Genomic DNA, 26292 nt, shown 5'->3' with positions numbered 1-26292 from the left:
AGAAATAAGCCCCATGAGTTCACGACTAGAAAGTTCAGCAACCACTTCACCCATTAGAAAACATAAAGTAAAGGATTTTTTTTTTCTCAGCCACATATTAACCACTGGACCAACTAGAGGGTTTATTAAACGGGCAGTTGTTTGTTTAGAGGCCAGCTTTAATGAGGAGACACACACCTGCTGGCTCAAGCCAATGGCCCAAGGCTCCTCTGATGGTAGGAATGAGCGGGTGGGAGGTGCTGCCTCATGGAGAAGAGACTGACTCATGAGGTCGTTCTCATATACAGTATATGTTCTTGTCCATTCTTGTCCTCTGTCTTAGGATGTGTATGTATAGAGTGGAGAAAGTTGCAACTGCAATAATTATACAGTATTACAGTATTCACGGGAATCTGAAGAATGATTCATTCCTTTATTCAGTGTACTTTCTTTAAGAATCACAGTAGTAAACTCAAAGACAACCAGTTGTTCATATTTGAGGAAGGTATTATGAAGAGATACTGAGTGTGGATGATATACAGTGCAGCTGGCCTTTCATTTTGATGTAACTGTAATATCAAACTGATATCAACTATATAAAACTGTCATGGTATGATAACAGAACCAAAATTGTCATAAAATGCAGCATACTCTTGGTACAGCAACCAACCAGCATATACCAACATCATACACTGTTGTTACAGCAAACATTATTGGAAAACGATGAGAAACATAACACTGTCTAAGACAATTTTCTGAGCATTAAATGCACATAAAACTTTGTATGGCAAATGGTACATTTGTTTTTCAAATGTTGTCCATCAGTTTGCTGAAGAAAAAAAACATAAGCATAGGAGCTTCATCAGCTAGTTGACTGAGGAAAATGTGGTATCATGCCTTTTCAGGGCTAGGAGCCTTGTTTATGTCTTTGAGTACAAAATTAGCCATGATACCTCCATTGTTCAGCTCCTAGTTGAGACAAGTCTTGAGGCTGTTGGAATCCAGCAGTCAATACACAGATTATTTTGACCTGCAAAACACATTTGTAATAATACTGACCTACAGTAGAGGAGGCCATAACAAGCCCAACAACACGAGTGGGAAGCTTGTGAGTGTAATCTTTCCAGTTCCATTGGTTTCTGTGCTCCTGTCTCTTTGCTGCCTCTGCTGCCCAGAGGAGAGATGGCAGCGCCTCATGTTTCCGGCCCCGTCCCACACCAGGAGCTCTGCCTGAGGAGCGCAGCAGCTAGACGTGTACCTCACCCACAGGGGCTGAGATGAGCCCGCTGCCCACTCAGACACATTCACAGGGGCATCTCCTTTCTCTAATCTGGCCTCGTGGCGGTGCTGGTGGTGGTGGTGGTGGTGGCTCCCCCCGGTTGTCCTGTCCCCGTCTGCCTGCTGCTGGCCGGGGCCGGGCCGGTCCTCCCCCAGGCTGTCTGCTGTAGGTGGGGGGCTGTGGAACAGAGTGAGAACGCCCTCACCCTGGTGGAGCTGCAGGGCGGCGAGGCCAGAGCGCCCCCTGTCTGACACGGCCAGAGATACACTCCAGAGGGAGTTGGAGCACTGGGGAGGGCAGGACCGCTGGACTTGTGGGGTGGAGCATGATGGAGGGGACATGTCAGGGTCCTACAGGAGAAAGAGGGAGTGATGTTTTAGTTATTTATTTTTATAGGACAGATACAGTGTACATACAGAAATGGTAGAACAAAATGCATCACAGCATTTATAGCTACTGCTAATTTCCAATGCTCATCCCTAGTTGAGCTTTTTACAAAAAGAGACTACAGAATACAGAACAAAAAGAATCAAATAAACTGGACAACTGATGTCAGAAATAGCAAACAGGGTGTAAGGTGAGTTGAATGAACAATGAAGTGTAAATGCAAAAGGCTAGCACCAAAGCTAGGCTCCTAAGGGTGTGTATCACAGTTAGAGCTCAATGAAGGGCCTCACCGGGGGAACAACGGTCAAGTAGGCCACTGCGTAGTTTGAGTCTGGGGAGTCGAGAGCGCGCACGGTGAGCGTCAGGGTGACAGTCCCTCCTGCCTCAGCTGTGGCAGGCGTGTGGAGATCCACCTGACCACGGATAGACCCTCGCTCTGCTACAGGGATGCTGGGGGATAGAAACACAAGTTTCAACTACTGCAGGTTACCTTTTCATGAAATGGGCACGCTATTGTGTTTGTGAAGGGATTAATTCCAAAACCATATATATCTGTTCTGAGAAAAAATATGAATTAATTTTACTTTCATGTATATAAATTATTATACTCTACACTATTAATATCTTATTTAGAGACAAAAGTCTTCAAATGCTGTGCAACATGCTGTTCTAATATTCTAGTTATATATATTCATTACAGAACATGACAGTAAAATAATGACACGTAAGAAAAGAACAGCAGGAATGGCTGAGAAATGAATGAATTAATGGCTTGACCACTTATTGATGGATTTATTGGCTCAAAGCTGTACCTGTGAGGTCCCCTCTGATGAAGATAACCAGAGTCGTCATCAGCGGTCAGGTTAAAGAGTCGGGCCGGGCCATGGTTCAGGACATCAAAGTGCACCATGGTGCTGTGACCGGGCACCAGGCGGGGGACTGACAGCACCTAAAAGACAGACAGACACAAACAGGCAGACTGAGAAAGATTGAAACATTATCACAAAGAAGCCAATGGATTTTTGGGTCTGAATGAAGGCCAACAAGCCAATTAAAGGTGGTAAATGTTATTAATTACCACTATTTTCTAGTATGATTTTGTAAATCCACCAACATTGGTTTGTACAGAAAATGGGTCAAAGAAAAGTCATGTAGTGGCAAAAATCCTCTTAAAGTTGGGTATTTCCTTTAACCCCTATTCCACTTTCCTATTGTTTTTACCACATAGAGAGTGCGGGTGCAGTATGTCAGACTCGCAGCCTTGTTTCCAATAAATTGTCCAGAGAGAGTTCATCATTTACTGTTGCTTGGCATTTATTACAGAAATAAACTTAATACAAAAATAAGATGATGTCGCTTCAGTGTCTTTAATTTTTAACTGCAGCGTTGCAGATGCCATTCACCAGCAGACGCGTTCAGAGCTGAGGCTGAGGCTGAGGTCAAAGACGGTATCTGCTGTAACCCGCTTTCTCCCCCGCCAGGTGCCATGCCCATCAACTTATAGGAGCGCCCTCACCACCTGTGGAGGGCGCACACTTTACGTGATAAATAAAATAAAATAAAATAAAATCAGTAAATTCATTAATAGAAATAAACTTAAATGCGGCTCCTACACACCAGCCCCTAATTGTTCTCTATAGAATCAATTACTTAAATTAATTTACAAAAGGAGCCATAAATAAACAACTGACCAATGTATTTAGAAAAATGAAGTATATACATTACATCCCTTTACTGATGTCTTGATCTTTAGAAAGAAGAACTATTCTTCGGTCTCTAAGATGCGGCACAGCTTAGTTATGGGCCTTTCAAGGACTGAAGTCTTAGTCTGGAGCTTCACTGAGCGGACCAGACCTCTTCCATCAGGCTTGGTTTCCAGCACTCTGCCTAATGGCCATGACCCCTGAGGAGCAGTGGGGTCAACCACCAGGACAATGTCTCCAATGTTCAAGTTTTTCCTCACTTTTGTCCATTTCTGCCTTTCTTGGAGCAGCAGAAGGTACTCCTTTGTCCATCTGTGCCAGAAAAGGTCGGCCATATACTGGACCTGTTTCCAGCGGCGCCTGGCATAAAGGTCAGATTCCAGAAAGGTTCCAGGGGGTAGGATAGGTTGTGTTTTTAGCAAGAGGATGTGATTTGGAGTCAGCGGCTCCAAGTCGTGTGGATCAGAGGACACGGTGGAGAGGGGACGGTTATTGAGCATTGATTCTACCTCGCAGAAGATGGTTTGTAGACCTTCATCGTCGATGGTTTGCTGATGGAGAATGGAGTTCAGCACCTGACGGACAGATCTTATGAGTCTTTCCCAGACTCCACCGTGGTGTGACGCTGCTGGCGGATTGAAACTCCACCGGATTCCATCAGGAAGCAGAGCGCCTTGGATTTTCCTCTCATTTAGTGAACTCAGGGCCTTCTTGAGCTCTGCCTGAGCACCCACCAGGTTTGTACCGTTATCAGATCTGATGTGCTTAACCTGCCCTCTCCTACAAATAAACCTTCTCAAAGCATGAATGCAAGAGTCGGTATCCAATGAATAGGCTACCTCCAAGTGTATGGCTCTACTAGACATACAGGTAAACAGGACTCCATACCTTTTGATCTGGCTTCTTCCTCGTCTCACTTCAATCGGGCCAAAATAGTCCAATCCGACATTGGTAAAAGGAGGGAGGTCAGGTAGGATTCTTTCCTGCGGCAAGTCTGCCATCTTCTGCTCCCCTGTTTTGCCTCTCACACGTCGACACACAACACACTTTGAGATTACTTTCCTTGCTGCTGAGTTTCCCTTTACAACCCAGTATTTTTTACGGAGCTCTGAAAGCATATGGTTTCTACCACTGTGTCCGGAGCGCTCGTGGATGTGTCTTAGTATGAGAACTGAAATGTGGGCATCTTTGGGCAAGATACAAGGGTGTTTGGTCTCATCAGGCATTGCAGATCTATGTAGTCGGCCACCTACTCTTATGATGCCCTCATCTAGCATAGGATCGAGCCTACAGATCTTACTGTTCTTTTGCACTCTAAACGGGGTTGTTTCCAGTGTCACCATTTCAGCTGGGAATGATTGCCTCTGGACATAGGTGATGACAGACCTTTCTGCCTGTGAGAGATCCTCCACTGTGAGGAACTGTCCACCAAGTTCGGTTCTGAAAGTGCAGAGTTCAGTGCTCACCTTTTGGCTGCGTGAGCGGGTAGCGATGTGACCTAAGGAAGGCTCCTTTCGCCTTTTAGTGATCAACATCAAAGCATTCTTTAGTTTCAGATACCATGCCACTGCTTTAAGTAGCCTCATCCAATCTGAAAAGAATGAAATAAGCTGGTCTGTGGGAGTTTCAATGTTCTTCACCACTGTTGTGAATACAGCAGTGTTTTTCCTGACCTCTGGATCATCTTGTAACACTGACTTGGAGCCCAAGGATTCCTCCACAGGCCAACTTTCTTCAGGCGTCTGCTGCTTACATATCTCCACTGAGACAGATCTGTATTGTCACGAATCAATGAAACTCTGTTGGCTACATAGGTCTTAAATCTAGCATGGTCATTCCCAATATACTTGAGCACTGTTTGGCTATCAGTCCAGAAGGCTGAGGGTTTTAAGTCAAGGTGTAATTCTTTCCTTAGCATTTTGTCCACCTTCACCAACAGTGCTGCAGCCGCCAGCTCCAGTCGCGGTACTGTGATGTGCTTTAAAGGAAGGACTCTGGACTTTCCTAGGACAAGAGTAACATGCACCACATCCTGAATGTTAACTTGCCTGATGTAGCTCACCGAGCCGTAGCCACTTTCACTGGCGTCAGCAAAATGATGCAGTTGTGCACATTTTGGTGTTCCGTAGTTCGTAGGCTGCATACAACGTGCGACATTGAAGTTCTTAATCCTTTCTAGACTGTCCATCCATTCAATCCATTGGTCCGATACAGCCTGGGGCAAAGGTTCGTCCCATCCAACGCCTCTCTGGCAGAGCTCCTGTAGCAACTGCTTGGCTGGGAGAATGAGAGGAGCAAGAAAGCCAAGTGGATCAAAGATTGAGCTTACGACAGAAAGTATGCCTCGTCGGGTATGTGGCTTCTGGCTGAGATGGATGTTGAACTGGAAATGGTCAGAGTCCACACACCACTGCAGTCCCAGTGCTCTTTCAATGGGGAGGCTGTCTTTGTCGAGATCCAATGTCCTAACTTCCTTTGCCCTTTGATCTTGGGGGATGAAGGCTAGAACTGCTCGGCTGGTGCTAACCCACTGAGTGAGTTGAAACCCACCTTTGTTGCATAATGCAGTGAGGTCTTTTACTAGCTGGATGGCTTCAGATTCTTTGGCCACTGACTTTACACAGTCATCAACATAAAAATTGTGTCGGACTGTTTCAGCTACCTGAGGGGGAAACCAGTTTTCATTGTCGTCTGCTGTTTTTTGTAATGCAAAGCTTGCACAGCTTGGGGAGGACATGGCACCAAATATGTGCACCAACATGCGGTATTCTTTGGGGGTTTGACTGGTATCACCTTGTGGCCACCACAAGAAGCGCAAGTAGTCCACGTCAGATTTCTTCACTCTAACTTGATGGAACATTGACTTAATGTCGGCCATAATCCCAATGGGCTCTTTACGAAATCTCAGAATGACTCCTACAAGAGAATTAACCAGATCAGGACCCTGCAGTAACTCTGTGTTGAGGGATACGCCTTGGCAAGAGGCTGCACGGTCAAAAACTACTCTAAGTTTTCTCTTTTTGGGGTGGTACACCCCATGGTGTGGTATGTACCAAATCTTTCCTGGTGACTGTATCAGTTCTTCCTGCGGGACCTCCTCTGCATAATTATTCTCAAAGATATCATTGAGAAATGCAACATATTCCTGCTTGTACTGCTGGTTTTTGTTCATTTTCCTTTTTAGGCTCTGCAGGCGTTGTTCTGCAATTTGGCGGTTATTAGGCAAGCTGACATTGGCTCTCCGGAAAGGTAACTTCAGACTGTAATGTCCGTCTTGTGGGACAGCCTCACTGGCTATTTCCAAAAACCTTTTGTCCTCAATTGACATTTCAGTCTTTTCCTCAGATGCTACCTCATTGAAATCCTGGTTATACTGTGAGATCAGAAGCTCTTCCAGACTTGTAACCGATATCCTATTCACAGTTACACCCACTGCACCGCCATCACCTCCATTTCTCAGTGGCCCATTTACAACCCACCCCAATCAGGTTCTTACTGCGTAGGGGCCATCGCCTTGGCTATTTATAACCTCCCATGGTTCCAACAGTTTTGGAGCATTTGTTCCAATCAACAACTCCATTTCAGCATTGATACTGGGAAGTTTGACTTCACTTAGATACGCCCATTGCGCCAAATCATCCTGCTTGGGAATGTTGTTTGCGGTAACTGGCATTTCTTTCTGAGTGAAGGCTTTAGGAAGAGGTAAGAAGGTGTCGCTATCCAGTGCTGAAACTTCAATTCCAGATACAACATGAGCCGGAACAAGTTCTCTCTGATTCATTGTGCTTAGCAGAATGTATGTTTTTCTACCCTTCAGATTGAGCTGAGACATGAGCGTCTCGGAGCAGAAGGTAGCGGTAGACCCAGGATCCAGGAGAGCATACACCTGCAAGATCTTGCTGCCTTTTGCTGCCTTAACTTGAACTGGGACAATGGACAGCACAGTCTCTTGGTCCCCAGCCCCTATATGACCGCATAACTCTGCTGGTGCACCGCCCGTTACACCAGAGAGCCGTTCTGCCTCTTTGGCTGCTGTACGATCTGTGGTATCAATGTGCAGGGCGCTTGGGTGAGCTTGCTTGCACACTCTGCAGGTGAGACGCCTTTTGCAGTCTCTGCTAATGTGGCCTGTGGAGAAACAGCCAAAGCATATGCCCTTGGTCTTTAAGAAGCTGAGTTTGTCTCTATGTGTTTTCTTTAAGAACTGTTTACACAACTCCAATGTGTGTTTACAGCTACAAAAGGGGCATGAGGGTTCAGGCACCTTTTCTTTTTGGGCAACAGTGACACTTGTGGCAAAACTGCTGCCGGACAGCTTTGAGACCTGTGACTTGACAGGAGATCTAGCAGCCTTTCCTCTACTAGATGACTGATCTTGAAGGTCACCAAAGAGTGGGTCGGCTGCTATGCGAGCTTGTTTTTCAATAAAACAGATAAGGTCCAAAATTCTAGCTCTATGATTGCGCTCTTCTTGCAACTCATAAGCTTTGTTGCGCCATTTCTCTCTGAGCTTGTATGGTACCTTAAGTACAATGCTTCTCATGTTGGATACTGTGTCCAATTCCTCCAGGTATTCCATTTCCTCCATAGCATTGTAGCAGCTTCTAAGGAACATGGCATAATCCTGCAGTGATCTTGAATCCTCAGATTTAATTTGGGGCCAGGATAGAGCCTTTTCCAAGTAAGCACAAAAGATCCTGTATTCGTTTCCAAAGTTTTCCTTTAGTAACTCTTTTGCTTTCTGGTAGCCTCTATTTGGGGACATGTACTCACAGCTTTTGACTAGCCTTTGAGCTTGGCCTTTTGTAAACTGTATAAGGAACTGCAGCCTCTCTCTGTTGTTGTCTGTTTTATTTTCAATGAGGTTTTCAAACGAGTGAATGAAAGACTTATATTCCAGAATTTGTCCATCAAAGAGTGGAATGCTTCCTTGTGGTAGTGTAGACAGAAGTTGCTGCTTCGCAAGAATCCTTGTTAAGTCGTTTTGATTCTCCAGAATTTTGATCATGTGGTTTTCCTGTGCAGAGCTGGGTGTAGAAGGACTATGCCCTTGTGACAGAATTGACTGTGTGTCTTGTGCTGATCTGGCAAATGACTGAGGAATCACAGGGGGCATGACAGAGGGAATTCTGAGCGCTGAGGTCTGCTGCGGTTGTGGCTGGGTGTTAGTACTGGCCCTATAAACAGACTGGCTTTGATGATTATCTGCACTTAAATCAAAGAGGGGAAATTGAAACTGAGCACCTGCCTTGCTCCTAACCACTGGAGCATCCTTATGAGGATAAAGTGAACTCTCCAGCTCTTCATCCCATTGTGCATATGTAGCTGCTGCTGCGCCAGCTAGGCCTTCCATTGCCTCTGCACCTAACACAGGTTTCTGAACAGGGGCTGCATGAGGCTGCACAGGGTTAAGTATTGACATTTCAGCCTCTTTTAGATAATTAATCTTGGCAGTAGTGGCTGCTATTTCTGTATGTAATTCCAATGTTTCTCTTCTTTTTCTTAGCATTTGTTCCTGTTCTTCAATAGCATGCTTTTCTTGCAGCTTTGGCCATTAAAGCTGCTCTCTCTGCCTCTGCACTAATACGTAAGGATGAAGAAGATGAGGAGTATGACTTGACTGAGGACCTGACTGATTGCGTATCTGCATTTGTTATCTCACCCTCCTCTAGTGGTAATTCTCTGGTAAGAGTGGCAGATGAGGAGACTTCAGCTAAACTGGGGTTTTCCATGGCTGAAATCCATTTCGTGGCGTTGGCAAGGAAAGCTACGATTTGTGCACATTTAGGCTGATACCATTTTTCATTGTCTTTCCTTTTTGCGTCCTCATCCAACATTTCAACGTAGGAGGCATGCAAACCTTTAAAATCCTCCAGAAGTTCATTAAACGTAATCATGTTTCCTTTAACTTCATCAAGATAATCTGAGCGCAGACGCGCAGCTGCTTCATTCATGTCTTTAACAGGAGTTATTTCTGCTTCGTCAGAACTTGCCATTTTACAAACTTCCAAAAACACAATCAAAATATTTATCTTTCTTCGATTAATCCAAATAGTCTTCAAAGGTACAGAAACAGTTCTTATTTTTTCCAATATCTTTTAATTTCCTTCATACTAGGCGTCTTCACCGCTCTCAATTGTTTGGCCACGTCGTAGTAAAGTTGAAAAATAAAAGATCACAGTCCATTAACACAAAAATCTGTGGTGAAATTCGTTTCTGGCCACTAAAAATAATATTTCCAAACGAATAATCCTTTCAAAATGTTTGTTTTAAGAGCACATACCTCCTCTGACGTGTTTCTTTGTTTAGTGGCCATGCGTCAGGGCCAGCGTTTCCTTTGGGTTTGCTCCGCGTAATGCTCCAAAACAAATCCTCCAGTATCAATCCACAGCACGTCTTTGACGAAATGTAGTGGCAAAAATCCTCTTAAAGTTGGGTATTTCCTTTAACCCCTATTCCACTTTCCTATTGTTTTTACCACATAGAGAGTGCGGGTGCAGTATGTCAGACTCGCAGCCTTGTTTCCAATAAATTGTCCAGAGAGAGTTCATCATTCACTGTTGCTTGGCATTTATTACAGAAATAAACTTAATACAAAAATAAGATGATGTCGCTTCAGTGTCTTTAATTTTTAACTGCAGCGTTGCAGATGCCATTCACCAGCAGACGTTCAGAGCTGAGGCTGAGGCTGAGGTCAAAGACGGTATCTGCTGTAACCCGCTTTCTCCCCCGCCAGGTGCCATGCCCATCAACTTATAGGAGCGCCCTCACCACCTGTGGAGGGCGCACACTTTACGTGATAAATAAAATAAAATAAAATAAAATCAGTAAATTCATTAATAGAAATAAACTTAAATGCGGCTCCTACAAGTCATATTGGGGCATTTTGAAAGCAGAGATATATTAATTCTAAAATTCAAAACAGAGGGCAACTGACAGTGACTTTTTGGTGTTAAATTCCTGTTGATATATACTGTAGTTGCACTGCACTGCTTTTACTGGATGGGTATTGTTTTTCACCAATAAAGCATATCTAAATTGAAATGAATAGCTGAATATTTTCTGTTCATTTCAGTCCAACATTACTTTGCAAGGTTGCCAGTGTCCCATTTATTATCATCATTGTTTTGTTACCTGTATCTGAACATGAGTGGGCTGTATCATCTCTGTGGAAACCCTCTCCAGCTTGTTTCCCCTCCTGTCCCGGCCAGACAGGCGGACACAGAAGGGGACTCGGGGAACAGAGTCCACCCGACCCACCAGCTCCTCTCCAGAGTAGGACGAGGAGGAGGGAGACGAGGAGTTCAGCCACACCTGCTGGAGGCTCTCCCCGTTTGCTCCCAGCAGTGTCACATGGCTGAAAGAGGCCTCCTCATTGGGAGCTAGGCCCGTAACAGCCAGCACCAGAAAGGCAGGGACACCTGGGAAATGAAGCACCATATAAGGACCAACCTGACCATGGTAGAGATTCACCAGTGCCATTTTTTCACCACCAATGCCGGGTCTGAGCATTACACTGTCAATAGATACATGTACAAGTGTGATCTGATTTATTACTTTTGTTGAAAAAAAAAAAATCTAAATCGCTCACCTGCTATTGGACTGCCCTCCACTCTGGCCAGACCTGGGTGTGTCTCATTGGCTACAGTGGCAAAGTAATACAGGAAATCCACATTGCTGTCACCTATGGGCGCAGAGCAGATGAAAAGGTGTTTTTCTGTGTCCTCATATTATCTATGTAATTCTCTTTCAGTGGAGCTGCTCCAACAGTTCAAGACTATACAGGTTTTGCCAGTAAAGTGGCAGCTTCCAGGCATGAATGTACTGTACCTATAATATTGAATGTGAGGTGGCCGTCAGTCCTGGCCTGGAGGCTCCACTGGCCCGGCTGTATAGGAGAGAGCAGGCCGATGCGGTACAGACCCTTGAAGCGCTCCGACTCTGCCAGAGGGCCTTGCTCACTCAGCAGAGACTGGCTACGGCCTGAGAAGGAGAGAAAGAGGAAAAACCTGAATTGAGCTGATTCTTATTACGAGTGTAAAGGAGGTAATAGAAGTAAAAAGGGCTCATGTGTAAAGTAAAAGTGTTCACAGTATAATGTTTGTTGAGGGCCGTCTCTAAGCAATGGACATACACAATCCAGTGGAGTCAATTCAGAGCAAGTGCAAAGTACAAAGGTGACTCAAGGTAATGAAAGTAGAAAGTGTGGTAGAGTGCACACAAGTGTGTGTGTGAGTGGGTCCATAAAGTTTAGTACTTGCGTGTATGGGCTTATGTGTGTGTCTTTGTGCACAGCCAGACAATGAAACATTTTGTCAGCTTGCCAGTGGCTCGGGGGATTCAGAATTTCAGCAACTAATTTAGTTGTTTTGTAGCCAGTAAAAGTAGTTTTCAGAATAGAAAAGAAAAAATGAAGACAACTTTGCTGCCTGGATATAGCCACCATAGGAGTTAACATTTTGCATATGCCCCACCCCAATAGAATTATTTGGAAAATTCTGTTGAAGCACCACAGGATAGATGCAGAGTGGTGGACTACGGGATGTGGCCCCCCAGTTACCTGAAGGACTGGTGAGGTTACAGTCGATAAGGTTGCCAGTGACGTGCAGGGTGACAGTCTTGACTGAGCTGTCAACTCTGAAGGAATGAGAGGACATCAAATCATGGTCACTCTCCACATGGAGGAGGGTCACCTGCGACGGAAAGAGACAAAGCTGTTGTGCTCAGCATAGTATTAAATATATCTGAACTATACTTGAAATGCACACGATTTAACTTGCAAGACATTTAAACAACCTTGAAAGTGGAAACATCCCTATAAGATCAAATAAAAGCTCTGCAAGCAGTAAATCTATAGTAAATCTATATGCAAGCAGTAAATCTATATTGGTAGCTTTTCTAAGATCTGCTTGCCACTTACTTATAGACTTTATGTGCTTTAGTTCATGCTCAGATCACAACATGGCCATGGTTTGTTTCTTCTGTGGAAGTTGTATTGGTTCAGCTATGCCAGACTAATCAATCCATCATCTTCATAATAGCAATTGGAACCAGACAAAGGATAGTAACAAGTAGCAATAGAGTTGATGTGAACATCTGAAAATGTGTTTGTTTTTTTTACTGGATATTCTACACATTTTATTGCTTTAATAACTTAACTGGCAAGCCCAGTTGTTTGATTTGACTGCTTTGTGTATGGCCCAAGTCGCTCAAGCTACACTGGTGATATAAATGTTGACAGTACCATCAAAGGACCTTGCCTGAGTACCTTGTCAGCAGCTGTGTTATCCTCCACTATGGTAGAGACTCTGTGGATGTCGGAGTTGGTGGTGAATACCGTCAGTCCTCCCGACACAGCGGACAGGGCGGAGTACAGGGAAAAACGGTCAGGGGACAGAGGCTCCCGACTCCTCTTCCCCCTCCCCCCTCTGCCCTTCAGTGTGTGACTGGGGTCTTCAGTTAGGAGAAAAGTCACCTGTGGGAAAATAAACCCAGAACGGGGCTGATGGTTGAGCTGAGGAGTGCACTTGCCTGGGGAACTAGCCATGTGCTATACTAGGACTTGTTTGAATGCAGAGTAAGAAGTAAGAAATATGCAAAGAGGTCTCTCTGGTCTCTCTAGTTTGTGTGACAACATTAAAATTACCTTGCATTGTTTCTCAAGTGTGAGGGCCTTCACCGCACTAAACAAGTGGGCATCTTTGGGGGAAGCATCAGTGAATACAAAGATCTCCGACAGCGGTGGGCTGTGAGTGAGGGCCAACTGAAAACACACCAAGTTAAGTAGTTAGTTCCTACACATAAACACACACACACACACACAAACACACACACACTCATACTGTACAAGCATGCCACACACTCATGCAAACAATGGAGAAAAATAGTGTTACATTACTTAATAGTCAAACACCCAGTTACATATTGGGATTAGTATTATGTACCTGAATAGCAGAGAGGCACATCTCTGGCTCGTCTCCTCCTCCCAGGGCCATCAGGTTCTCCATGTAGTTCATGAACTGGTTTGGGTCATCCGTCTCATACACTGGTCCTACCCCTGCAGCAAAGGTTACAAATGTTAACTGTACCAAGCATACAGCTGAGCAAGAACTACAATGTCTCTCTTAAAATGCTGCCAACCATTAAAATACACTTACAGGAGGTTTGAATTTTGGTCCCACGCCAGACAATACTACTACTACTACTACTACTACTACTGCTACTGCTAACAATAATAATAATCATCATCATCATCATCATCTTTGTTACACAGTTACAAGTACCTCACAAAAGAGAAAACTAACCGTTAAAGTAAAAATCCATGTAAGCCAAGCAAGAATCGTAAAAGCAAAGCAAGAAAAATTACAGTAAATCATAAAACGCTAGGTCACAGACAATTGATGAAAGATCATTACATAAAAGCAAGACTATAAAAGTGAGTTTTAAAAGGTGATTTAAAAGATGATACAGATTTAGCCAACCTCAGCTCTCCAGACGGGTCCTTCCACAGTCTAGGAGCCCCGGTAGCGAAGACCTGATCGCCTCTTGCTTTTAATTTCTCCTGTAACAAATGGCCATACCCTCACCTGGGTCATGGAAGGGCACGAGCAGAAAGGTGCCAGGCTGCTCTGGGGTGCCGGTGCGGCTCTGGATGATGGAGAAGGCCCGGAGACGAGCAGCGGTGATCTCCTCAAACATGCTGCCTGTGGTGTCCATGACAAATACCAACGCAGGAGCCTGCTTCACACTGAAGAGCCTGTCAAGGGAAGTTCAAGGAAATGTAGACACATACACTCAACCGCTGCAGATCATAAAATATGTTGGAAAGTTGTTTGTTTAATCAAAGTCAAATTGTCTTTTTGTTCTCCTGTTTTCAAGAGCTTCTCTCAAATTGAATATACTGTATTAACCAAGTAAGGTAATGTTTTGTTCTCTTGCCAATGCAAACTGCATAATAGTGATGAAACCCACTTGAGGAAGCTTGTGTGGCCCACAGTGTCTCGGAGGTCTCTCAGTACAGACAGGGTGGCCTCAGTAGCCAGGCTGGCAGCTTCCACATGGAGGTAATGGTGAGGGGAGAAGAGAGGTGAGGTGCTATCCTTGTTGATGCCCCCTTTGGCACCTTTATGGCGGCTACTGTCCAGAATACCCCCATGACTACATTTACCTGAAAAGAAAATAGTGTAGAAGGCTATGATGGTCAGTGTCTGCAAAGCCTGGTAGAGCGCAAATTTGAGTTTGAAACTAAAAAAAGACCATTCTCTAGGGAAAGTTCCAATTATTTGAATTTGTTTTTTTGTTTTGGTATTGGTGGCCAGTGTTTTGCTGTGACATACCCTCTGGTTTGGGAGGGGAAGTGCTGAAGTAGCCAGTGGTGAGCAGCAGGGGGGGCTGCCGTCTGTGTGCCAGTCTTGGCAGGAGGTTGTCTCGACAGGTGGCACTGAAGCATTCCATACAGGTAGGAGTGTCACCTGTGGACAGAGAGGAAGATGGAAGATGGGTTAGCATATCCCAGTCAAGCAGGACAACTTTGTTTGGGTTTTGATTCTTTGGATTGAATACCTTTACTGTCTGAGGTTTGGATACAAGAAATGTACATTATGTGACAGTTACATTAGCTTGAAGCTGTTGAATATCTGTTTACTGTGGGGATGCTTGAAAACGTTTAAGTTAGGCAGACATACTGTACATTTTAATTTAGGATGGGTTATGAAGGTGGGAAAAGCATCTATGAACAAAGATATTCTGGATTGGCTTCAACTCACTCTTCAGGTACAAATACCACTATTTGTCTAATTCAAGACCTGGCTTTTGAATCAGTTTGGTGATCAGTAAGACTGCTTATCAACGCTAGACTTGCAACAGGCAGTTGTGGCAGTGTGTGTTGGCTTGCCTCACATCTATAACATTTGGTGTAATGAATGATATCTAAAGCAAATTTGCCACTGTGAAATGCTCATTAGTTCTTGGATCCTTTTTTGGTATACTGACAAAATGGGCAGCAACATGAATCCAGTGGTTAATTACAGATTTGTAAACATGAATTACCCTCTGCCACAGGGAAGGCCGGCTCTTCAGGCTGCAGTAGGTGGAGGTAGATAGAGCGCTGGCCCATCTCCACCCAGTTACTGTGGCTGTAGAAGTCCTGCCATAACAGATGTATGAGAGACAAAAAATTAGTGCACCGTTTGCACTAGAAACTCTGTGCTCCGTACTCCACTCTGCATCTTGTGGCATATGTTACATAGATTTATGCTTGCATTCAACTTTTACTTATTGCGCTATTTACGTTTAATCGCAAATTACAACCACATACACAATCATGGACGGAATCTTCAGAGACCAGTGGAGCAGGTGGGGCCATTCTCACTGACCAGAGTCATTAGCAGATACACACGCAGCTCTCTATCGGGGCAGAATGAGAGATAGACGGCCACACACACACACACACACACACACACACACACACTGGCGGTCTTAAGCATCTGGGGGCCCGTTTCAAGAGCTAATGTGCGAAAAAAAAAAAACATAAAAGAAAAGAGAAAAAAAGCGAGGATTCAAGTTGGTTTGCATCAATAATGGTATATTTTCGGACTGCAACTTAAATGCATTATGTGCACTTTCAGCATCATGGACAGCTCAACATAGAAATAATCCAAACAATTCAAACAAACAATTACAAACCAAACAATTTAAAACTGAAATAATGACATTTTTGCTTTGGAATGAGGAGAAGCCTCGCCCTTCTCGGCAACTACTGGTCTGCATTGAATAGCACTAGGCCTATGTGTTATGTATCAACTGACATAAAAACAGCTTAAACAATTCCCTCAAATTAAATTAACAACAAAAGCAATGCCATATTTTGCTTGGGAATGAAAAGTGTCTGAAACTACTTGTTGTTTACAATGAATTGCGCTTCGCGCTCTTTCAGCACTGTGGACAGCTCACGTCAGGCCTGGAGAGCTTGTTATTCATGCACTGTTCGCCTGGTAGGATTATTTAACCCTAAATAATTGCTTATAGAGATTCTTTTAATTATGTGTATTTGCTTTAGTTTGAGAATTTACTAGTTCGTATTAGTTGACACCGTTAGTAATGTTCGTAGTGAAAGAAATGACCCGCCTACCGTTTTGCTGTTAATATTGAACTGCTAACTGGTTCTAACTGCAATTAAAACTGGCGGTTAGCTTTGAAACGGATGTAACATAGCTAAGGCCGCTACACACTGCAGCCATAGCTAAAGCCACACACACCCCAACCACCCAGACACACACATTCACACCGCAGCTAACTGCACACACACACACACACACACACACACACACACACACACACACACACACACACACACACTCTCTCCTGAGAGATAGTCGGCCACACACACACACTACACATCGGTACACATCCACACACACACACACACACACACACACACACACACACACACAGACACACACATACAGCTGCTGGTATGCACCTAGAACACCCTAGCAACCACCTAGTACCCCCTAGCAACCAACTTGAAACACCCTAGCAACTATCTAGAAGCGCCCTAGCAACCACATAATACACCCTAGCAACCACCTAGAACACATTAGCAACCAACTTGAAACACGCTAGCAACTACCTAGAAACACGCTAGCAACGCCTAGTACACCCTAGTAACCACCTAGAAGCACCCTAGCAACCACCTAGAAGCACCCTAGCAACCACCTAGAAGCACCCTGGCAACCACCTAGTACACCCTAGTAACCACCTAGAAGCACCCAGCAACCACATTGTACACCCTAGCAAACCACCTAGAACACCTTAGCAACTACCTAGAAACACCCTAGCAACCATCTAGAAACACCCTGGCAACCACCTAGTACACCCTAGCAACCACCTAGAAGCACCCTAGCAACCACATAGTACACTCTAGCAACCACCTAGAAACACCCTGGCAACCACTTAGTACACCTAGCAACCACCTAGAAGCACCCTAGCAACCACATAGTACACCCTAGCATCCACCTACTACACCATAGCAACCACCTTGAAACACCCTAGCAACCACATAGAAAAACCCTAGCAACCACCTAGTACACCCTAGCAACCACCTAGAGCACCCTAACAACCAACTTGAAACACCCTAGCAACTACCTAGAAGCGCCCTAGCAACCACCTAGTACACCCTAGCAACCCTAGCAAACACCCTAGCAACCACCTAGAAACACCCTAGCAACCACCTAGTACACCCTAGCAACCACCTAGAACACCCTAGCAACCACCTAGAAGCACCCTAGCAACCACATAGTACACCCTAGCATCCACCTACTACATCATAGCAACCACCTTGAAACACCCTAGCAACCACATAGAAAAACCCTAGCAACCACCTAGTACACCCTAGCAACCAGCTACAAACACCCTAGCAACCACCTAGAAGCACCCTAGTAACCACCTAGTACACCCTAGCAACCACATAGAAACACCCTAGCAACCACCTAGTACACCCTAGCAACAACCTAGAACACCCTAGCAAACAACTTGAAACACCCTAGCAATGACCTAGAAGCACCCTAGCAACCACCTAGAACACCCTAGCAACCACCTAGAACTGTGTCTTAGCTGGTACTGTACAGCTAGCCCACACATTTTCTCCAGGAAATGTATTCTAGTTACTTATGTTGTTGCTTGTAAGAACTGATTTATATGCTCTTGTGAACAAGACTTAAACCACCACCAGCCATCTGAGTCACAAAGCAATCAAACAAACAAATGAAAAGACAAACAAACAAGTAAATACCATTCTCCCCTGCTCCTGTCAACCTCACTGAATTCCTGATTCATCTTATTTCCTTTAGCACTAGGCTTATCCTAAACGACAGAAAGCCAAGGTGTGTTGGTAATCTGGTCAAAATGCTCTCAATCATTCACTCCAATTATAATAGGATTATTATCATGGGGGACTTTAACTTGCATTTCGATAATGCTACAGACTCCAGAGCAGCCGATGTTATCGGTCTTTTAAGCTCTATGGATTTTACACATTTCAAAGAGCCCACTCATAAACATAGACACAATCTTGATCTTATAATCCCTCAGGGACTCTCTGTAGATATTACCTCTATTACAGATACAGCTGTATCAGATCATTGTGTTCTTTACAGTAATGGCATGCAGTATGCTTTCCAAATTTGAATGTACTGATAAAATGTATTGTAATGTAATATTGAGGAGTGGCTGAAAATGTATTTAATTTTTTTAAAGAAAGTCCAACACTTTTCTACCCAATTATCCAGTGAACACATTTCTGTTCAAGGCTAAAGACAACCATTGACGCTGTGGCTCCTCTAAAAAATAAATAAACACAAGAAGCCCTCTGGAAACATAAGGAGACACCACAGCTTATGTGGAGGAAAATCAAACTCCACATAGCCTTGCAAACTACAAATGAAGCATCGCGTTAGGTCAGGCAGGACAAGTCACGTGTACCAGCTGACCTCCACGCACCAATCACAGTCCATTCTTATAACAAGGCGGTCTATTTAAATGACCTCCACCTACACTGATGATTGTGACACAGCTGCTCTGCTGCTTGGTAAAGCGTATTCCACTGAGCTGTTTATTGGTTATGCTGCTGTCACTGGTCGTGCTGATTTCTCGTACTCAAGACGTCTCGCTTAATGTCAGATGAATAATTTCGGAGGTAGCACCATCCGCCTGTCAGAGCTCTCGTTTGGCTAGCGAGAGTTCGAACTTGAATGACTGCGAGCCGACGGCCTTGCAATATCTAGCTCTCACTCTTCATGAATGCCCGCGCCATTGCCAGCTGCAACGGCCATTAGACCCAGTATGGACCCAGGGCCTTTCCCTCCTAAGGGACTACGGACGTAGCTACTACGTTTTAACTACGTTTTAAAGTTGTACATAGGAGATGGTGACAAGACAAGTGGACGATTACATACATCTGTTTGAGTAAGTGGAATTACACGTAGTTTTTTTTAGTTATAGACCCCTTCGACTTTTTGTAGGAATAATTGTTAACCCTTAGCAACACATGACCCTTTGGGAGAGACAACAACCAATATCAACAAAGGGTCCTCCTGTGTGGTAAGGCCACATCCACACTAATAGTGCCATTTTATTTGGCCACTTATCTTGTGACTAGAGACTGAACTTGAGTAGGCTATCAAGGTTTCCAGGCAAGTTTATTTTGCCAAATTAATTTCCAACAACCATGACAAACCTAGATTTAATCTCAACCATTGCTCCTGCCCACATGATGATTAGAGTTAATATCCTCATCAAAGTGTAATGAATTTGCCATATTCTTCAGAGACACGATAACAGACAGAATATCAGCACTGACACCAGTGGTTCTCAACATGGGGTGGTTCCAGGGGGTCCCCAGCAAATTGAAAAGTTAAACTTCAGCATTATTTCATTTAGCCTATGAGAAGTTAACACATTAGAGAATGCAGAAGAATGACTATTTTGATCATTTTCACTGTTATCTCACTACCTACAATACAGATAGTCTTGGACTTCTGGACAAAATCATATCTAACAATAAAAATATTCTCAGATTTTGGGTCTGAGAGAGAAAATCTCATCAAATGGGGGCCCGTGGCCCTAATGTGTGGTAAATTAGGGGTCCTTGATATGAAAAATGTTGAGAATCACTGTTCTAAACAATGAGTGTATTGTACCTGACCCTGCATCACCACCAGAGGGCACTCAAGAATGTTTTATCAAGATTGAGGAGGATCTCCTATTGGTGAAGTTGTGAGAAATCAGATTAAGTGCTGAATATTAAAACCACTTGTTACAAAGTGGCTGTTTCCCACCTTTTCCCACTTTCATCACCTGAAAAACATTGCTAAGGTCAGAGCTTTTCTCACCCATGACACACAGAAACTGATGCACACTTTTATCACCAGAGTGCCCGACTACTGTAACACACTTCTCTCTGGGCTTCCCAAAAAGAACCATAGGACAGCTACAAATCATACAGAATGCTGCTGCCAGAGTTTGAACTAGAACCAGAAAGAGAACACACAACATTCCTGTTTTAAAGTCTCTACACTGGTTACCAGTCAATTTTAGAAGAGATTAAGATTAATAATAATGATAATAATGATAATAATAATAATCATAATAATAATAATGATAACTTTATTTATATAGCACCTTTAAAAACAGAGTTTACAAAGTGCTTTGACAGACAAAGTAAAAGCCGAATACTCAAATTATGAATTTAAAATGCAATAAAACAATAATAAACAGGGATCGTAGGATGAAAACCAAGATAAACAGTAAAATAGAATAAAAGTAAGATAGAATTAAGACAGAGTTAAGATACAAGACGTAAAAAGACAATAGAAAGATGATAAAAAGCCGATAAAGAGACAATAAAAAGCCGACATCACATAAAAGCAAGTCTAGAAAAATGGATTTTAAGAAGTGATTTAAAAGAAGTCACTGATTCTGCTAGCCTTATCTCCTCAGGCAAGTCGTTCCAAAGCCGAGGGGCCCTGATGGGAAAAGGCACGGTCACCTTTAGTTTTAAGTCTAGACTTTGGAACAGTCAGAAGGGCCCGCCTGAGGATCTAAGGCTGCGCACTGGCTCATATGGGGTCAACATATCTGTTATGTAGCTTGGAGCCAGACCCAAGCTTTAAAAGTGATCAGTAAAATCTTAAAATCCATTCTAAACCGAACAGGGAGCCAAAGGAGAGCAGCCAGGATTGGGGTGATGTGATGTCGTCTGTTAGAACCAGTAAGAAGCCTAGCTGCTGCGTTCTGAACTAGTTGGAGGCGAGAGAGTGACTTTTGGTTGATGCCAGAAAGGAGGGAGTTACAGTAGTCGAGTCATGAGAAGATTAGGGCATGGATTACTTTTTCCAGGTCGCTGTGTGATAGTATTGGTTTAAGATTCTTCTATTGATTGTTCAATAGGTATTCTATTCTTCCTTTCATGGACTCGGATCCTCTAACTCTTTTCCTCTGACCACACCTAAACCCAGGACAAAGACTTATATTGAAGTCGCTTCAGTTTCTATGGGCTGCTGAAATCATAGATGTCTTTAAACATGAGCTCAAGACCTACCATTTTTAGCCCCGCCTTTTCATGGGAACTGCTATTTTGATGATTCATGATCACATTCATGATTCAGTTCAATGTTGTCAAGTCTTGTTCACTGTGATATCACAATCATCTTTTGATTTTTAAATCCCAGACTAACGTACTAACTTCCCACTGTTGCTGTGTACCTGCAGGGAGTGAAATAGCTGGCCCAAGCTGTGGCGGGCACTTTGGTACTCCTTGGCCCGTACTGAGAGCAGGGTGTGGGCCCAGAACTGCCGCAGCATCACCATGGCGCTGTCCACACGCTCCGAATCAAAGTGGTACACCGGGTCGGACCTGGTGGAGCTCAGGAAATCCATGGCCGCGTTGGACTTCACCACCTCCCCTACGGCTCGCCAGAAGCTGCGACCCAGTCCGGTCTGGGAGGGAGACAGGCTGATTTTTACTGTCATTGGAATGGCATGCAAATCTATGCTCAAATCGCAGGGATAATAGGAACACTGAGAACATTTTATTTAACCAGGAAGTCCACTTGAGATTCAGAGTACAGGCTTCACATTTTGTAATAAATCTCAGTGCACTGTGATACACAGAATCAAAAGAATGGAGGCAATAGGCCGGCACATTCATGTAAAGCAGATCACCATAATCAAGTAAGGACAAAAATGTTGCGGCAACTAAATTCTTCTTGGCCACAAAAGAAAAGCATTGTTTGTTTCTAAAGTAAAACCTGAGTTTCAACTTCAATTTCTGTAAAAGCTGGTGGTTTGAAGGTGTGATAGGTGTGATCCACAAGTCATCAAACAAAACGCATCTTCTAAAAGGCAGGATTAAGAAAAACAGTCCATGATCAGGTCTAAGAAAAACATGCAACACCTTGAGTGGTCTGCCTTTTTGAATTTGTAATGCTTTTATTGTTGACTTATAGACATTACTTCATTAAATCTGTTCAGTTTGTAACTCAAAGAAGCTCTTTTACCCTTTTGTCAAAAATACATGAGCAGCAGTATGCTGATGCTGGTTCAAGTCACTACTGTCCTCAGCGATATGTGAAACGATTCAACGAAATGTGTAATCCAAAAGACACATTCTTTGATACTACATGTAAATAACCTGGAGATGTGATGATTACACAATCACCAACTCACCTGTTCCCCTGCGTGGTTGTGCTGGTGTTTGCTGATGGCCATCAGAGTCTCCAGGGTGACGTTGAGGATGGCCCGCTCTGTGATATACTGGTGCGTGTGCGAGTCCCAGGACATGGTTAACACACGGGACCAAAAATTGGGGAGGAAGCCCATGCATGGAAAGGCCAGGAGAAGGTAAGCAAGAGCAAACCAGTGCATCCGCTTCCCACTCCCTGCCCAAACTCTTCCTCTACCATGTGACATCATTTCCTGGGGATAGCAGGGTGGGCAGGTGACATCACACCTGGGAAGAGGCAATCCAATCAGACCAAGCCAGGGTTTTTGCAGTCTTCTATACTGCAAACATACTTGTTATTAAACATCTGCTGGTGTCCAGTATTAATAGTATACTTTAAAATTTGTACTATTTGGGTTTAGATTTCTTGGACTACTGTCATGCCAACCCTTTAACATGGATATTTGAATATGTTTCATTGGACTATTGGGGATTTGTTTATGTCTCAATCATGACACAACCCATCTTTACAGTCTCAATTTCCATTGACCATGGTGACAGCAAAACACAAAATCAGGAACAACTAGATAATATTATGGTTGCTGTCATTTTCATAGAAAATAAATCAGTGAGTTGTCAACCATTCATTTAAGATTAAGATTTGCAGCAAGTCTCTCTTCTTTAAGGGGAGGAATGATTTCTACAAAATATATTCACCTGAAATGTATGGTGAGACAAGCTAATAAGGTAAATGAAATGTAAACTTTAAATGCTGAATAAGACATTATTATTGGTTTGCCACTCACACCTCATTCCATGGCACGTTAAAACTAACCATTGTAAGTTCAAACGCATCTAAATGTATTGATTCATTGTCAAAATAGTTCATTCACAATAATTTTTGTGATGTAAAAAGGATTCTCCACCTGCTGAAAGGACCAAAATGAATTGACTTCACTTCAATTTGATCAGTTTGCTCCAATCAATGGTGTGTACTTTTCTGTCATCACCCCCCCCCCCCCCCCCCCCCCCCTTCTCTCTTTAGACAACCCCCCCCCCCTTCTCTGGCATTTTTCTCAGCCTTGTCTGTACAGAGGCTCCTATTGTTCTTTGTCATCTTTATGCAGATACAATACTTTGGTTTTGTCCTCATAATCTGTGCCGTTTCAAGAGAGGCCGAAACAAAGCCTGGAGCCTTAAAAAAACGGTTCCCTCTACTCTGTCATCCTCCATTCAACAAATCAATTTTAATTGATTGGCGTGGCCTCTTGAATTGAGATCCTGCAGACCGCACAAACACTCCTCCTTTCACTCATTCTGCAGTACTGGTGCAATATCTGACACTTACAATACATGTACATTGATTATTAAACTTAATAACATTTGTTTTACATTTACAAGTGTTCTGTAAAGACGACTTGGAGAAGCACTACTGCACTTTGCACTCAAACAGGCCTACTGTGCGTCACTGATACCAATTGCTCTTCTACATGTTGTGCATACTTTGCTTGTCAACAAACTTAGGCATGTAAGAATACTAAGTAGAGCTTTATGTTATGCCAAACAATAACTGTCCCCATCATCATAATAATGCAAACATAGTATGCACTAACGTCTTTATATTGCTAACTTTTTATTGCATAACTTGTGCATAATGTTACTTTGGTATTTCAGATATGGTCTGCATATTGTCAGGCAACTACAAAGTACTGCCTCAAAGCAGCACTTAAATTTAAAAATCAAAAAATTGCTCTCACCTCAGTTCATCCTGTTATTTAGGCTCTTTCTCTTTACACTTTGTTCAGACACCACAGCATATACCAGAGATGTTACAGTCAGGTGATTGCAGAGGAAATCCACACATGTACGTTCGTATGACCACATAGACTTTCACCACAACCTGTAAGCAACGAGAAACTGTAGCCAGTATCACACCATTCCTTTCTGCATCACGGTATTATTGAGTCTTCACGTCTCTCTGTCTGTCCTTGGGCTCTTGTCTCCGGCCAACCCCTCAGTGAGAAAACACATAAACAAGTTATTAATGGAAGAAGCGCGTTGCCGAGCTCGGACGAGTGTCTGGTTGACACTGAGCGGTCTTGGGTGTGTGTCTGAGCATGGGGGCCATCCATGAGGCTGAAGACATCCCGTCATAGCTCCCCCACAGCCTTGTGCCCCTCCTTACCCCCCCATTATTGCATGGTGCATTGACTCACTACAATAGGACCGCATATATTACCAGCCATGGTGTTCAACTTAGGCCCTCCCCAACCCCCTGCCCTCTATCCATCACTCTCCCTCTTTTCTTCCAAAAAAAAACATTTAGGCTGCTTTCCACAATGGCAAACACTACCGCCCTATCCTCTCCCCCTAGTTACCCCCATTTCTAATGGCAATGTAAAGAAGAAGGGCGTCAGTTGCTAGCCAACGCTAGGCTCAGCATTGCACTTCAGTTTGTTGGCTGGATTGTTGTGAGAGGAGATGGGGTGATGTTTTTTTTTTTTTCTTTTCTCTTAGTACGTTTGTTGTTCCAGGGATTTGACCCCTAGCATGTTTCTCAACTACCTTGACATAAAAGGTGACATTGTTGTCTGCACCAAAACTTGTTTTTATCCTGTATTTAGTGTAGGAGAGACAGACGAAGAGACAGACAGATATACGGGGCGAGAAGCAGTTGCTTTTTTGCTGTAGTTGTGTCTACAGTGTGTTCCATCACAAACCCCTCAGCAAGAGAAACAAAACACACAGAGAGCCACAGGTAGCCTCTCTGGCTCTGGTAGAAGTGACTCAGGAAGTGAAAGTGAATCAGTGGGAGGCTAGACCAGAGAGCTGCAGATGACTCACTCACTAGATTTTTTAGTTTTTATTCTGAGTTTGTATTTTTTCTAACTGTTGAAGTCTTTCATGATTTTTGTCAGTATCGCAGCACAAAGACGGCCCTGCTCCATGTCACGAATGGATTATAATATCCTAATCAACAGCAGTGGGTGGCATCTCTGGTTGAGCTCTTGTCTTGACGAAAAACTTTCTATTTGAAAATGATGAAATGAACCAGTGTCCATTGGTAATTTTTCCACATCTGAATGTCAGATTACTTGTGGAGTGCCTCAAGGTTCCATTCTTGGGCCTATTTTAAGACCAGCGAGCTGGCCAGCCTCATGGTGGAGCGGAGTGTGTGGAGCAGCCTTTTGAAAGTAGTAGTAGTTGGGCCTATTTTGTTTTCACTGTATTGGGGTACATTATTTTATTGAATTCTTTTAATTACTTGCATGGCAGAGCTGCAATATACAGTATATTGCTGAGCTTTTAAAGCCCTTAGTGGGGGTAAAAGAACTGTTGGACATCTAAAGATGTGAAATATTTTATAGACATAGCATAGGCTACTGTAACCTTGAAAAATTATATTGTCATTGTAACATTTAATCGATTATATAAAAATAGGCTACATCACAAAATATTTGGAGCCCACGTTCTAGCTGGATAGTGTGAAGTCTACTTTTCAAGGTTTATCTTATCTCTGCCAGCACCTGTAGTTAAAACTTTCGGATGTGCACGTACCCTAGTTATGTTTTTTATTGGACATAGGGTAGGCTACTGTAGCCTATATTGTTTATCAATACTAACACTATTAATTTGTGTAGGTCGACTGCTATATCCTGCAGATGAAGAGCAGACGTTTGTATTTATGGTCTCCAATGTTTTCTTTTAAATCAACAGAATTTCAA

General features: G+C 43.5%; 1 protein-coding gene across 1 annotated transcript; it reads right to left on the bottom strand.

The window, feature by feature from the left end:
* Window positions 1-811: 811 nt before the first annotated feature.
* Window positions 812-22815, bottom strand: vwa7 (von Willebrand factor A domain containing 7). Its single transcript, XM_071918168.2, has 16 exons — window positions 22573-22815; window positions 21610-21843; window positions 15397-15493; window positions 14685-14819; window positions 14320-14515; window positions 13935-14104; window positions 13293-13405; window positions 12995-13111; window positions 12617-12823; window positions 11909-12041; window positions 11179-11331; window positions 10940-11032; window positions 10483-10769; window positions 2458-2594; window positions 1936-2095; window positions 812-1608 (listed from the first exon to the last, which is right to left on the bottom strand). The coding sequence occupies exons 1-16, from the start codon at window positions 22813-22815 to the stop codon at window positions 1039-1041; spliced, it is 3045 nt and encodes a 1014-aa protein (XP_071774269.2). The 3' UTR covers window positions 812-1038.
* Window positions 22816-26292: the final 3477 nt, after the last annotated feature.

Source organism: Centroberyx gerrardi, chromosome 6 (genome assembly GCF_048128805.1).
Source record: "Centroberyx gerrardi isolate f3 chromosome 6, fCenGer3.hap1.cur.20231027, whole genome shotgun sequence".
NCBI classification, from domain to species: Eukaryota; Metazoa; Chordata; class Actinopteri; order Beryciformes; family Berycidae; genus Centroberyx; species Centroberyx gerrardi.
Note: the sequence above shows the minus strand (reverse complement) of the source record. Positions and strands in the feature narration are given on the sequence as shown.

What these genes read in the sequence shown, in the direction of transcription:
- vwa7 (XM_071918168.2), bottom strand. Translation starts at nt 22,815, where the DNA reads ATGTCACATGGTAGAGGAAGAGTTTGGGCAGGGAGTGGGAAGCGGATG. An exon ending in CGTGCCCTTCCATGACCCAG is followed by an intron (nt 13,406 to 13,934) that starts GTGAGGGTATGG and finishes CCTTTGCTGCAG; the next exon opens with GGGTAGGACCAGTGTATGAG. An exon ending in CCTCACATTCAATATTATAG is followed by an intron (nt 11,033 to 11,178) that starts GTACAGTACATT and finishes CTGCGCCCATAG; the next exon opens with GTGACAGCAATGTGGATTTC.